The sequence below is a fragment of the Nerophis lumbriciformis genome, linkage group LG17 (assembly GCF_033978685.3).
Source record: "Nerophis lumbriciformis linkage group LG17, RoL_Nlum_v2.1, whole genome shotgun sequence".
NCBI lineage: Eukaryota > Metazoa > Chordata > Actinopteri > Syngnathiformes > Syngnathidae > Nerophis > Nerophis lumbriciformis.
Window position 1 is genome coordinate 21,065,571 of NC_084564.2, and position 14,430 is coordinate 21,080,000.

The 14,430-nt window shown below is 41.7% G+C and overlaps 1 protein-coding gene and 1 long non-coding RNA gene across 2 annotated transcripts in view; one reads left to right on the forward strand and one right to left on the reverse strand.

The window, feature by feature from the left end:
- The window catches only part of LOC133614604 (uncharacterized), a 230,264-nt gene that overhangs the window by 136,957 nt on the left and 78,877 nt on the right, over window positions 1-14,430 (reverse strand). The gene's annotated exons all lie outside the window — the stretch shown is intronic.
- Window positions 1-14,430, forward strand: part of kcnj5 (potassium inwardly rectifying channel subfamily J member 5) — a 77,300-nt gene that overhangs the window by 47,038 nt on the left and 15,832 nt on the right. The window contains exon 3 of the mRNA XM_061972710.1: window positions 5,459-6,332. Within this exon, the coding sequence (XP_061828694.1) occupies window positions 5,459-6,332 (874 nt within the window). The remainder of the gene's footprint in view (window positions 1-5,458; window positions 6,333-14,430) is intronic.

A 14,430-nucleotide genomic window follows, 5' to 3' on the forward strand; every position in this document is an offset into this window, starting at 1 on the left:
GTGGCAAGAAATTGGACGTTTGTTCCGCACACTTTACCGACGAAAGCTATGCTACGACAGAGATGGCAAGAATGTGTGGATATCCTGCGACACTCAAAGCAGATGCATTTCCAACGATAAAGTCAAAGAAATCTGCCGCCAGACCCCCATTGAATCTGCCGGAGTGTGTGAGCAATTCAGGGACAAAGGACCTCGGTAGCACGGCAAGCAATGGCGGCAGTTTGTTCCCGCAGACGAGCGAGCTAAACCCCCTGGATGTCTTGGCTCACACCGTCCTTTATGCCACCGAAGATGATCAAGAGAAGAGTATCGACCCTAGCTTCCCTGGCCTGCTGACATCAACTCCAAAACTGGACAGATCAGCTTTCAGGAAAAGAGCGCGGATGAGGGTATATCTACAGAATATATTAATTGATGAAAATTGGGCTGTCTGCACTCTCAAAGTGCATGTTGTTGCCAAATGTATTTCATATGCTGTAAACCTAGTTCATTGTTGTTAGTTTCCTTTAATGCCAAACAAACACATACCAATCGTTGGTTAGAAGGCGATCGCCGAATTCGTCCTCGCTTTCTCCCGTGTCGCTGGCTGTCGTGTCGTTTTCGTCGGTTTCGCTTGCATACGGTTCAAACCGATATGGCTCAATAGCTTCTTCTTCAATTTCGTTTTCGCTACCTGCCTCCACACTACAACCATCCGTTTCAATACATGCGTAATCTGTTGAATCGCTTAAGCCGCTGAAATCCGAGTCTGAATCCGAGCTAATGTCGCTATAGCTTGCTGTTCTATTCGCCATGTTTGTTTGAGTTGGCATCACTATGTGACGTCACAGGAAAATGGACGGGTGTATATAACGATGGTTAAAATCAGGCACTTTGAAGCTTTTTTTAGGGATATTGCGTGATGGGTAAAATTTTGAAAAAAACTTCGAAAAATAAAATAAGCCACTGGGAACTGATTTTTAATGGTTTTAACCCTTCTGAAATTGTGATAATGTTCCCCTTTAAAGAAAACATCTGGTAGGTTGCATTATCTACTACAATCAAAGGCTCGACAAGGACGTTATTCACATACCTTACGACCTTACGACTTTCGCCGCCATAGGATGTTTACAATAATAGTAACTTTACTGAGGCTGCGTCTCTGGAGAGCAATGAATCACAGGTGTCTGATTAGCGGCAAAATATGTTTTCTTGACTCAACAATGGTGACATGAATTGCCAGCCTGTCCTTGGTCTCTTTGATAAGCACCATTGCTCTTCAACATAATCTCATGTGTGCAAGTCCAAAAATAGTGAAACGCGTGACAGTCATTGATTTTTGTATCTCAGAACGTTACCAATCATGTAAAATCGGTATTGTATCGTATACCTCATTTTGGGAGGAATTAGAAAGCAAGTCGTCTTCATGAGAGAGTCAAACGTCTTTTTGAAGGATGCAATCAGTTTCTTTTGGATGGATAGAGGATGCACGACTGTTCCCGTGCAGGCTTGCCAGGATCCCAGGTGTTGGGCAGAGAGGAACAGAGGGAGGAGAGGGAACTGCAGTAGAGCCAGCTCGCTTTTCTGGAATTGGGCCAACAAAGAGTCAGCAGGATCCTTGGGTTGTTGTTTTTTGTTTAACCAATGTTTTTTCTCGCTCTTGCTCCTGGTATACACTGACCTCATATACTGACACAAGTGACAATAGCAGACAACAACAGGAAATTAGCGATGACTGGTAACCAAAACAACACTTGGATGACCTATCAAAGAGTACTAAAAACCACAACTTGGTCACAATGTTTATGTACTCTATAGGGCTGCAACTAACCATTTTTTTGATAGTCGATTAGTCAACAATTATCTTAATGATTAGTCGACTAATCGGATAATAAAGCGTACTCATATTTAATGGGTCTAATTTTTCCATTGACTTCTAAATGGAGCTTAAGTTCATTTTAGGCATTTGCTTACTCACCACAAAGATGACTCATTCATTCATAAATATGTATTTATACTAGGGTTGTATGGTATACCGGTAAAAAGCATTACCCCAGGACATGATTGTAGCTTCAGAGACAACGTTAATGGTAAGCGATCGCTTATGAGCATTCCTGTTTTTCTGACATTGCCTCTCTTTGTCCGTCTTTTCCATATAGGTGAAGAAGCGCTGTTGTGCTTAATAATTTGGAACAGTGGACTTTGAGTTAAAAATACTGTTACCATTTCCAGATTTGTTCAATGAAATTTGAATTAAACTTGAAAATTATGCTGACTAACATTTGCATCAATTATTTATGAAAATTTGAGTAAAAATATACTTTGCATAATAATTTGGAACACGGTTTAAGTAATTACTACATTTTAACAAGTCTAGACAGAACATGTTAAAAGAGAAAGTAAGCAGATATTAACAGTAAATGAACAAGTAGATTAATAATGAATTTTCTACCACTTGTCCTTAATAATGTTGACAAAATAATAGAATGATAAATGACACAATATGTTACTGCATACGTCAGCAGACTAATTAGGAGTCTTTGTTTGTTTACTTACTAATAAAAGACAAGTTGTCTTGTATGTTCACTATTTTATTTAAGGACTCAACTGCAATAAGAAAAGAAACATATGTTTAATGTACCCTAAGATTTTTTGGTTAAATAATGCCAATAATTCAATTGGGGATGGCGTGGCGTAGTTGGGACAGTGGCCGTGCCAGCAACCTGAGGCTTCCTGGTTCGATTCCCACCTTCTACCAACTTCGTCTTGTTTGTTGTGTCCTTGAGCAAGACACTTCACCCTTGCTCCTGATGGGTCGTGGTTAGGGCCATCAGTGTGTGAATGTGTGTGTGAATGGGTGAATGTGGAAATAATGTCAAAGCGCTTTGAGTATCTTGAACGTAGAAAAGCGCTATACAAGTATAACCCATCTATTTAGAAAAGTACCGAAAAGTATCGAAATCATTTTAGTACCGGTACCAAAATATTGGTATCCTTACAACACTAATTTATACCGTATTTTCCGCACTATTAGCCGCACCTAAAAACCACAAATTTACTCAAAAGCTGACAGTGCGGCTTTTAACCCGGTGCGCTTTATATATGGATTAATATTACGATTCATTTTCATAAAGTTTCGATCTCGCAACTTCGGTAAACAGCCGCCATCTTTTTTCCCGGTAGAACAGGAAGCGCTTCTTCTTCTACGCAAGCAACCGCCAAGGTAAGCACCCGCCCCCATAGAACAGGAAGCGCTTCTTCTTCTACTGTAAGCAACCACCCGCCCGCGTAGAAGAAGAAAAAGCGCGCGGATATACCGTACGTTTCATTTCCTTTGTGTGTTTACATCTGTAAAGACCACAAAATGGCTCCTACTAAGCGTCAGGGATCCGGTTCATGAAAAGACGCAATCTCTCCATCCGCACACGGATTACTATTTCACAGCAACTGATATTCCTGTGAACCGCACTGTGGATACAACGGGGGCACGTACGGTGAATATTCGCACCACAGGGAATGAGAAGTCATCCTTCACTGTGGTTCTAGCTTGCCATGCTAATGGCCAGAAACTTCCACCCATGGTGATATTCAAAAGGAAGACCTTGCCAAAAGAGACCTTTCCAGCCGGCGTCATCATAAAAGCTAACTCGAAGGGATGGATGAAGAAAAGATGAGCGAGTGGTTAAGGTAAGTTTAAGTTTACGCGAAGAGGCCGGGTGGCTTTTTTCACGCAGCTCTGTCCATGTTGATATACGTATGTTTGTGATTGCACATTTGCGTACATTTTGGGAGTGAACAGAGTTGTTAAAACGCTGGTTTTTAATATATTATTAAAGTTTGACTGACCTATCTGACTGTTTTTTTGACATTCCTTTAGCGCAGTTAGATGCGGCTTACAACACCGGGCGGCTTATAGGTGGACAAAGTTTTGAAATATGCCGTTCATTGAAGGCGCGGCTTTTAACCTAGGGCGCCTTATGGTGCGGAAAATATAACTGTGCTGCTCATTCAGCTGTTACAAAAATGTAAATGACAAATAAAATGGCAAGAAAGGCAAAGAGCTTAAAAAAAAAAAAACAACAACCTTGTTTAAGAATAAAAAATAAAAAAAATAAACAAAACACAAAATCTAACTTCCACAAAAAGAAAAGCATTTTGTGATGTTTAAAAAGCTGCACACTAGTATACGGACTATTGATTCATTCTTGACAATGTTAGCACTCTAATAGACTCAATGTGTACAATTCTATATTTGATCAATTCTTAAAATGTTGGCTATTTAATAGATTGTATGTTTACCTTCGCATTGGTGCCTGCCTGTCTCTCTCTCTCTTTGTGTGTGTGTGTGTGTGTGTGTGTGTGTGTGTGTGTGTGTGTGTGTGTGTGTGTGTGTGTGTGTGTGTGTGTGTGTGTGTGTGTGTGTGTGTTTGTGTGTGTGTGTTCGTTAAAGTGCCTTTATGTTTTACGGCACTGCAAATTGACGCTGCTTTAAAACTTATTGAATTGATGTAGGCAAATTTTGGCTGGCTGACTTTGGCTAAAATGATAGTTATTTTTCACACTGCTCTTGTTAGCTAGCGAGTAAGGTAGAAGCAAACAGTACCGGTACTCTTATCGAGGCTGTGTCCGCATCCTCACTCCAAATGTCCGACATTATGTTTTCGCTTTAAATACTCGCGTATCTGCCATAAAAACAAGTTCCCCTTTGCAAAATGAGCAAAGTATTCATGTTTTTAACAAGAATAAGAGGAAATATCCGCACACATGTTTTTGCGATTTACCTACCTACGGAGTGAAAAACACTATTGATGACGTCACGACTTTTGTCGACGACAAATGTTATTGTCGATTAATCGTTGCAGCCCTAGTACTCTATACCAGAAGTCAAATCAGGATATTTGACTTTCTGGGAAATTTCTGGGTTAGTCTTTCTATTGATTTACTTTACAAAAGCTAACGGTTATCATGTATGGTGGGGCACAACCGCATTGCATCATTTCATGACTCAGCTACCTGGTTTATGTCGGTGTTTGTCAAGATTGACCCCTCCCCCACAGTTGGGTCATCATGTCAAAGAAAGAGCAAAGCTATTCTCCTTAGATACTTTGTAGCCGTTATAGTACTTGGGTTCAACTAACTAAATGTCTGTAATGCATGAGGGTAATTTCTGGAGGCGGTAGACTGAGGAATAAATTAGCATAACTTTAGCCGCTAGAAGAATAGTTTAATCATATTAAACTTGAAATCAAATTGTCATGAATAGCCATGAGTGTACAAGTACACCATATACCCATCACTATAATGACATAGCACAGACTTTGTAAGTGCTTCCTGCAGTGAATTCTGCTAGGAAATCACATAAAAAGCATTACCCCAGGACATGATTGTAGCTTCAGAGACAACGTTAATGGTAAGAGATCGCTTACGAGCATTCCTGTTTTTCTGACATTGCCTCTCTTTATCCGTCTTTTCCATATAGGTGAAGAAGCTTCCCAAACACTTACGGGACGCCCAGATCTCGACAGAGCGAACGCACTTGATATCCGACCCTGCCAAGAAGCCACGTCAGCGCTACGTGCAAAAGGACGGCAAGTGCAACGTCCACCATGGAAACGTACAAGAGACCTACCGATACCTCAGTGACTTGTTCACAACACTAGTCGACCTCCGCTGGCGTCTTAGTCTCTTTATTTTCACCCTGGTTTATGTTGTCAACTGGCTTTTCTTTGGCTTTTTGTGGTGGTTGATTGCACTCATCCGTGGGGATCTCCTGCATGCAGACGAAGAGGGCTGGACCCCCTGCGTGGAGAACATGAACAGTTTTGTCTCGGCCTTTCTTTTCTCTATCGAGACAGAGACTACAATTGGGTACGGTTATCGTGTTATCACGGAGAAATGCCCGGAAGGTATTGTTCTGCTTTTGGTGCAGGCCATACTGGGTTCCATTGTCAATGCCATGATGGTGGGCTGCATGTTCGTCAAGATCTCACAGCCTAAGAACCGCGCAGAGACCCTCATGTTCTCGCACAAAGCAGTCATATCGATGCGAGACAACAAGATGTGCCTGATGTTTCGAGTGGGGGACTTGAGAAATTCTCACATTGTGGAGGCCTCCATCCGAGCAAAGCTGATACGTTCGCAGCAGACAAAGGAGGGGGAATTTATCCCGCTCAACCAAACAGACATAAACATTGGCTTCGACACGGGGGACGACCGACTGTTCCTGGTATCCCCACTCATCATCTCACATGAGATCAACGAGAAGAGCCCTTTCTGGGAAATGTCCCTGGCACAAATGGAGAAGGAAGAGTTCGAGATCGTGGTTATCCTTGAGGGCATGGTGGAGGCCACAGGTATGAAACTGTGTAGATGATGAAAACACACTGGCGGGTGGAAGGTAGATAAAAGGTGTCTACAATACATTGCATGGTAAAGACTATTGACCGGAACATAAAAGAAACAGAAAATGCAGTAAAACAATCATGTAGAAATGGATATCAACAGAGAGAAGACAATTGGTACTCTAGTGGGACATTAAATAAATGTAATTACATTTTTGTTTAAGTGAGGATTCACAGCAGCTGACTCAGAGCTACTGATGTTTATTTATCGTACAGCTCCGCATTTAGAAATATGTGCCATTTAAAATCCCGCATTACCACTGTTGCTATTTCAAAGATTACATCTTTGATGTATTGTTTGTTTCAAAAGGAGTTAAGGGTAGCTACCCACACTGCTGGTCTTTGTTTTGGGTAAATGCCAAGCTGTCCAAAACTGCTCCAGGCTGGCTACATTTATGAAGGGAGATGGCGTAGGTGTTTCTGTAAAGTTCGCCAAAATTTCCAGACACAGGCGGACAATGTAAGGCATGATATCTTATTGAAAAAATAATACAAATTACAGTCAAATTATGAGACCCCTTGGAGTAACGCTTCTAATCCTGAACCACAGGATAACAATTTGTCAAAAAAAAACGCACTACTACTGTGCTGTGTAATTATTTCTCTGATACACAACATGCTGGTGCTGTTATTACACTCCATAAGTGGGACTGACTTGAAATATGTCATACTGTTCAATGCGCTTTCCAAAATACTCACTGTAACGTTAGTGTGTTACGCCCAACCACTACCTTTAGCGGACTAACAAGCATAGGTCTGTATTTGGGCTGGAGCTAACGGAAATGTTAATACTCTAGTAATGTATCGATTAGCTTGTTCGATTAATCGAGTAATCTGATAAAACACATTTTATAGCACCAATGAGTATGTCAGGAAAAATTGTTAAATTATGTTTTTTATTTTTCCTTGCCGTGACCTTCATTTTTTTTTCTCTAATTGATGCAATAACATGTGTCCTTTAATATATATTTAAATCCAAAAAATATTTGCTGTTCGCCCCCACACCGATTAATGCACCCAAACACATCACTGCTTTCATGAGCGATAAATTGTTGAGGCCGTGTGGAAACTATGCCTGCGTATTTAAAGTTCCGGGTATACCCTGGTCCGAATTGTATCTATTTTATTAGTTACACTCAGTGAACCATTAATCGAAGCAACAGAGTATAAATCTGCAGCCTTCGTCTGTACAATTTGAGCAAGATTGGGAAAAAACATGGGCACCATTAAAGGGGAACATTATCACAATTTCAGAAGGGTTAAAACCATTAAAAATCAGTTCCCAGAGGCTTATTTTATTTTTCGAAGTTTTTTTCAAAATGTTACCCATCACGCACTATCCCTAAAAAAAGCTTCAAAGTGCCTGATTTTAACCATCGTTATATACACCCGTCCATTTTCCTGTGACGTCACACAGTGATGCCAATACAAACAAACATGGCGGATAGAACAGCAAGCTATAGCGACATTAGCTCGGATTCAGACTCGGATTTCAGTGGCTTAAGCGATTCAACAGATTACGCATGTATTGAAACGGATGGTTGTAGTGTGGAGGCAGGTAGCGAAAACGAAATTGAAGAAGAAACTGAAGCTATTGAGCCATATCGGTTTGAACCGTATGCAAGCGAAACCGACGAAAACAACACGACAGCCAGCGACACGGGAGAAAGCGAGGACGAATTCGGCGATCGCCTTCTAACCAACGATTGATGTGTTTGTTTGGCATTAAAGGAAACCAACAACTATGAACTAGGTTTACAGCATATGAAATACATTTGGCAACAACAAGCACTTTGAGAGTGCAGACAGCCCATTTCAGGCGCGCTAAGAACATATATTTTTCCACGATTTCAGCACTCAGGTTAACCATACCTAAATAGACACACAATACTGCATTACACAAGACTACCCGAATGTACTCGAATGATTGAAAAAAATAAATGTTTTTAAGCTAAATTATTGGTAAACACAGTTTATGTATAATAATTTACGTAAAACCGCAAGTAATGAATAAAGTTTTCATCAATTAATATATTCTGTAGACATACCCTCATCCGCTTTCTTTTCCTGAAAGCTGATCTGTCCAGTTTTGGAGTTGATGTCAGCATCTGCTTTGAGTGTCGCAGGATATCCACACATTCTTGCCATCTCTGTCGTAGCATAGCTTTCGTCGGTAAAGTGTGCGGAACAAACGACTGACCATTTCGTCGGCTTTCCCCACAGCCTCGTATTTTGAACAAATTTCGTCCAATTTCTTGCCACTTTCGCATCTTTGGGCCACTGGTGCAACTTGAATCCTTCCTTGTTCGTGTTGTTACACCCTCCGACAACACACCGACGAAAGTGAGAAAATGGCGGATTGCTTCCCGATGTGACGTCACGTTGTGATGTCATCGCTCCGAGAGCGAATAATAGAAAGGCGTTTAATTCGCCAAAATTCACCCATTTAGAGTTCGTAAATCGGTTAAAAAAATATATGGTCTTTTTTCTGCAACATCAAGGTATATATTGACGCTTACATAGGTCTGGTGATAATGTTCCCCTTTAAAGGGACATTCACACACAGTCGGTTAAATAGCGGTTTGTGGCAGCTCAACAATTTGCCGTGCTTCGTCAAAAATCGTGTTGACACAGAACACAAAACATTGCTACCCTTCACTCATCCAGCATGAACCCTGAGAACAACGGGCACCGGACCAACAAATTTAACATGTTCAATTTTAGATAGCGGTCTTGGCGATTTGTAATGGACCGTGTTAAAATGCCTTTCACCATGTTTTTTTAACGGCAGTCTCTGAATTTGCGGCTCAGAATCAGTGATAATACCGTAATAACACCGCCATAATTGAGGCGGCATTGCTCGGTTGGTAAAGTGGCCGTGCCAGCAACTTGAGGGTTCCAGGTTTGATTCCCGCTTCCGCCATCCTAGTCACTGCCGTTGTGTCCTTGAGCAAGACACTTTACCCACCTGTTCCCAGTGCCACCCACACCGGTTTAAATGTAACTTAGATATCGGGTTTCACTATGTTAAGCGCTTTGAGTCACTAGAGAAAAGCGCTATGTAAATATAATTCACTTCACTTCACTAATTTGCCAGTCACATTTTTCTCCTGGAGCTTTACGACGTAAACAAGGTAACGAGACGGAGATGGCGGTGGTAAACAAATAAGCATCACAGGCTCATCAAGGAGTTACCTATGCTTTCCATAGGATTAGGAACGCCAGCAAAATGTAACCTCACCGCCGTTCTGTTGCAGCTCCTCCGAGAAGCGAACTAGCGTGGCCTTTTTACGAGATCTCGCAAATCCGCGCATGATCACGTGGTAAAGTAAACACTCAAGTAAACACCGCGGAACGTCTCGAGGTTTGCCGTCCACCAATACTCACAGGCGGAAAAAGTCTGCCCGCCGTGGCGGCGACATTCCGCAGCTCTTTTGCATCCTGTGGAAATCATGGGTTACACGGAGGCACTGTGGTTGATGCACATAGAATGTTAAAGTACCAATGATTGTCACACACTAGGTGTGGTGAAATTTGTCCTCTGCATTTGACCCATCCCCTTTGATCACCCCCCTGGGAGGTGAGGGGAGCAGTGGGTAGCAGCGGTGCCGCGCCCAGGAATCATTTTTGGTGATTTAACCCCCAATTCCAACCCTTGATGCTGAGTGCCAAGCAGGGAGGTAATGGGTCCCATTTTTATAGTCTTTGGTATGACTCGGTCGGGGTTTGAACTCACAACCTACCGATCTCAGGGCGGACACCCTAACCACTAGGCCACTGAGTAGGTGTGGAGGACTCTGCTGTCTTACAGGGAGATTTGTGATACGTTTAAAAAAAAAAAGTTTTTCCAAAATTGTTGGGACACAGTTCACGGTGGTTTAGAGAAACTCCCTGAACTGCTATCCAAAAAAGGCAATGTGTGAACGCCCCTTCTTAAGCAAGGTCTTGGCAGAGGCACGGATTGGACTTACCAATAAATTACCAATAAATCACTGACTAATTTGTCCAATAATTTAAAAAAAAGTTTATATCACGAGTACAAGTATGCTAGCATTGGCTTTCAAATGGTTTTAAGCACAGCCCATCAGTGTCTTAATATTTTCCCCCATGATGGTACTTTGCTTTTCCTTTAAAGCGGATGTGTTTTCATCTTTGAAAAGCGTATGAAAGACTAATTCTCTAACTGGTGTACACATCCTAATGATGTAATTAAAATAGCTTCTTGCTGGCTGTTAATTGACTGCTCTAATGGGCTTTCAGTATGGTATGGCTAAAGCGGGTATGTTGATATGCTTAAGCTCTGCCTAATTAAGAAGCATTCATGTAATATACATGTTAGTCATTTGAAGATGCTCTAAACATGCTACTAATATACATCATTGGATAGAGCAGTGTTTTTCAATCACTGTGCCGCAGCATAGTGTACCGTGAGATACAGTCTGGTGTGCCGTGGTAGATTATGTAATTTCACCTAATTGGGTTAAAAATATTTTTTGCAAACCAGTAATTATAATCCGCAAATGTGCCGTTGTTGAGTGTCGGTGCTAGAGCTCGGCAGATTAACCATGTTATTCTCTTCCATATCAGTAGGTGGCAGCAGGTAGCTAATTGCTTTGTAGATGTCGGGAACATGGTTTGTCGTGATCACAAAATGCAGACGACAGCGGGAGGCAGTGTGCAGGTAAAAAGGTATCTAACGCTTAAACCAAAAATAAACAAAAGGCAAGTGTCGCTAAGAAAAGGCATTAAAGCTTATGGATGGCTATGCAAAACGAAGTTAAAACTGAACTGGCTGCAAAGTAAACAAAAACAGAATGCTGGACGACAGCAAAGACTTACAGCGTGCGGAGCAGCAGACAGTGTCCACAAAGTACATCTGTACATGACATGACAATCAACAATAAAGTAGGACCGCAAAACAAGAACTAAAACACTACACACAGGAAAACACCAAAAAACTCCAAATAAGTCACGGCGTGATGTGACAGGCCGTGACAGTACACCTACTTTGAGACAAGAGCTATCAATCAATCAATCAATCAATGTTTACATATATAGCCCTAATTCACAAGTGTCTCAAAGGGCTGCACAAGCCACAACGACATCCTCGGCTCAGATCCCACATCAGGGCAAGGAAAAACTCAACCCATTGGGACAATGAGAAACCTTGGAGGGGACCGCAGATGTGGGGACCCCCCCTGGGCAACCGGTGCGATGGACGTCGAGTGAATCTATTATAATTTTGTGAGAGTCCAGTCCATAGTGGATCTAACATAATAGTGAGAGTCCAGTCCATAGTGGGGTCAGCAGGAGACCATCCCGAGCGGAGACAGGTCAGCAGCGCAGAGACGTCCCCAACCGATGCACAGACGAGCGGTCCACCCCGGGTCCCAACTTTGGACAGCCTGCGCTTCATCCGTGGCCACCGAGTGATGCATGGTTGGTTATGGTTTGAATTCATATCCAACAATTGCGAGAACAACTTTTTACGGTCAATATCGGCTGCTGAGTTACAAACCCCGTTTCCATATAAATTGGGAAATTGTGTTAGATGTAAATATAAACGGAATACAATGATTTGCAAATCCTTTTCAACCCATATTCAATTGAATGCACTACAAAGACAACATATTTGATGTTCAAACTCATAAACTTTATTTATTTTTTGCAAATTATAATTACCGTATTTTTCGGACTATAAGTCGCAGTTTTTTTTCATAGTTTGGCCGTGCTCCAGTGCGACTTATATGTTGTTTTCCTTCTTTATTATGCATTTTCGGCAGGTGCGACTTATACTCCGGTGCGACTTATACTCCGAAAAATACGGTAACTTCGAATTTCATGGCTGCAACACGTGCCAAAGTAGTTGGGCAAGGGCATGTTCACCACTGTGTTACATGGCCTTTCCTTTTAACAACACTCAGTAAACGTTTGGGAACTGAGGAGACACATTTTTTAAGCTGCTCAGGTGGAATTCTTTCCCATTCTTGCTTGATGTACAGTTTAAGTTGTTCAACAGTCCGGGGGTCTCTGTTGTGGTATTTTAGGCTTCATAATGCACCACACATTTTCAATGGGAGACAGGTCTGGACTACAGGCAGGCTAGTCTAGTACCCGCACTCTTTTACTATGAAGCCACGTTGATGTAACACGTGGCTTGGCATTGTCTTGCTGAAATAAGCAGGGGCGTCCATGGTAACGTTGCTTGGATGGCAACATATGTTGCTCCAAAACCTGTATGGACCTTTCAGCATTAACGGCGCCTTCACAGATGTGTAAGTTACCCATGTCTTGGGCACTAATACACTTGCACTTACAGATGTAGCGACCAACTGTAGTTACTGACAGTGGGTTTCTGAAGTGTTCCTGAGCCCATGTGGTGATATCCTTTACACACTCATGTCGCTTGTTGATGCAGTACAGCCTGAAGGATCAAAGGTCACGGGCTTAGCTGCTTACGTGCAGTGATTTCTCCAGATTCTCTGAACCCTTTGATGATATTATGGACCGTAGATGGTGAAATCCCTAAATTCCTTGCAATAGCTGGTTGAGAAAGGTTTTTCTTAAACTGTTCAACAATTTGCTCACGCGTTTGTTGACAAAGTGGTGACCCTCGCCCCATCCTTGTTTGTGAATGACTGAGCATTTCATGGAATCTACTTTTATACCCAATCATGGCACCCACCTGTTCCCAATTTGCCTGTTCACCTGTGGGATGTTCCAAACAAGTGTTTGACGAGCATTCCTCAACTTTATCAGTATTTATTGCCACCTTTCCCAACTTCTTTGTCACGTGTTGCTGGAATCAAATTCTAAAGTTAATGATTATTTGCAAAAAAAGTAATGTCTATCAGTTTGAATATCAAATATGTTGTCTTTGTAGCATATTCAACTGAATATGGGTTGAAAATGATTTGCAAATCATTGTATTCCGTTTATATTTACATCTAACACAATTTCACAACTCATGAAAACACGGTTTGTAAATTTGTTTATGTTTTCTGCTGGTGGTGTGCCTTCAGATTTTTTCAATGAAAAAAATGTGCCTCGGCTCAGAAAAGGTTGAAAAACAGTGGGATAGAGTTTGCGTCAGTAAGTGAGAGACACTGGCTGATGGAGGGTCTACACTCCTCGGCAAACATGGACAAAGCACAGCGATCCTTGTTTCAGGCATCTGAACATTTCCGCTCTAGTTCCCGTTTGATTTTTTTTTTAAATATATATATATACTGTATATATCTATATATTTTTTTCCCAAAGTACCAGTCGCCATCATGCTCCCTGATCACACTGCTGGATACTTGACTCAGGCAATAAATCACACCCCTCGCCTCAGCACCACAAACGGCTGTAGCGTTCGGGGGTTATGTCGTCACTGCCCTTGACTGCTGGGCTAGCAGCCAATCCGACCATTTCTTATCCAATCTCCCTTGCATTCTCCCCCTATGACTCTTAAATTGGTCACAAGCCTAAGTCGGAGAAATGCATAACGAGTTACTATCATAATTCGTTAATGGTCTATAAATATTACTTGCAGCAGTGCAGTCTACACCTAGTACTTTAAGCAAAGCACTAAGACCGTGTCTCTTTAAATAGCAGCTCTATTCCAATTTTCTGTTCCATAATATAATTGCACATTACCAAATATTTGAAAAAGGGAAGAATCATCCTTTCAAAAGGTTCAATTTAAAAAAAAACAATCCCGGTGGGTTTAGATACTAGCTGACCACAAACAGCAGAAGAATCCAATCAAAACCTTTGGGTGTCTGTGTTTGCAACGGCTATATTCCGGTTTATTGTTATGACAACTTTAAAAGTTAACCAAGTAAACATCTCGGTGATGATGCTGCAGTTCATCAAAGTTTCTATGTCAGAGGCCCGGTCCTGTGTGCGCCCATGTTGCCGACAACAAACCTTGTTGTCATTATCCAAAGGTCCCTGACGATAGTTACGTTTTATGGCAGCTTTGTCATCTCATTTCCGTCACAGTGTGTTATTTATATATAAAATAAGGTTTGTTTCCGTTTTATGCAGTGCAAGAGTTTTCTTT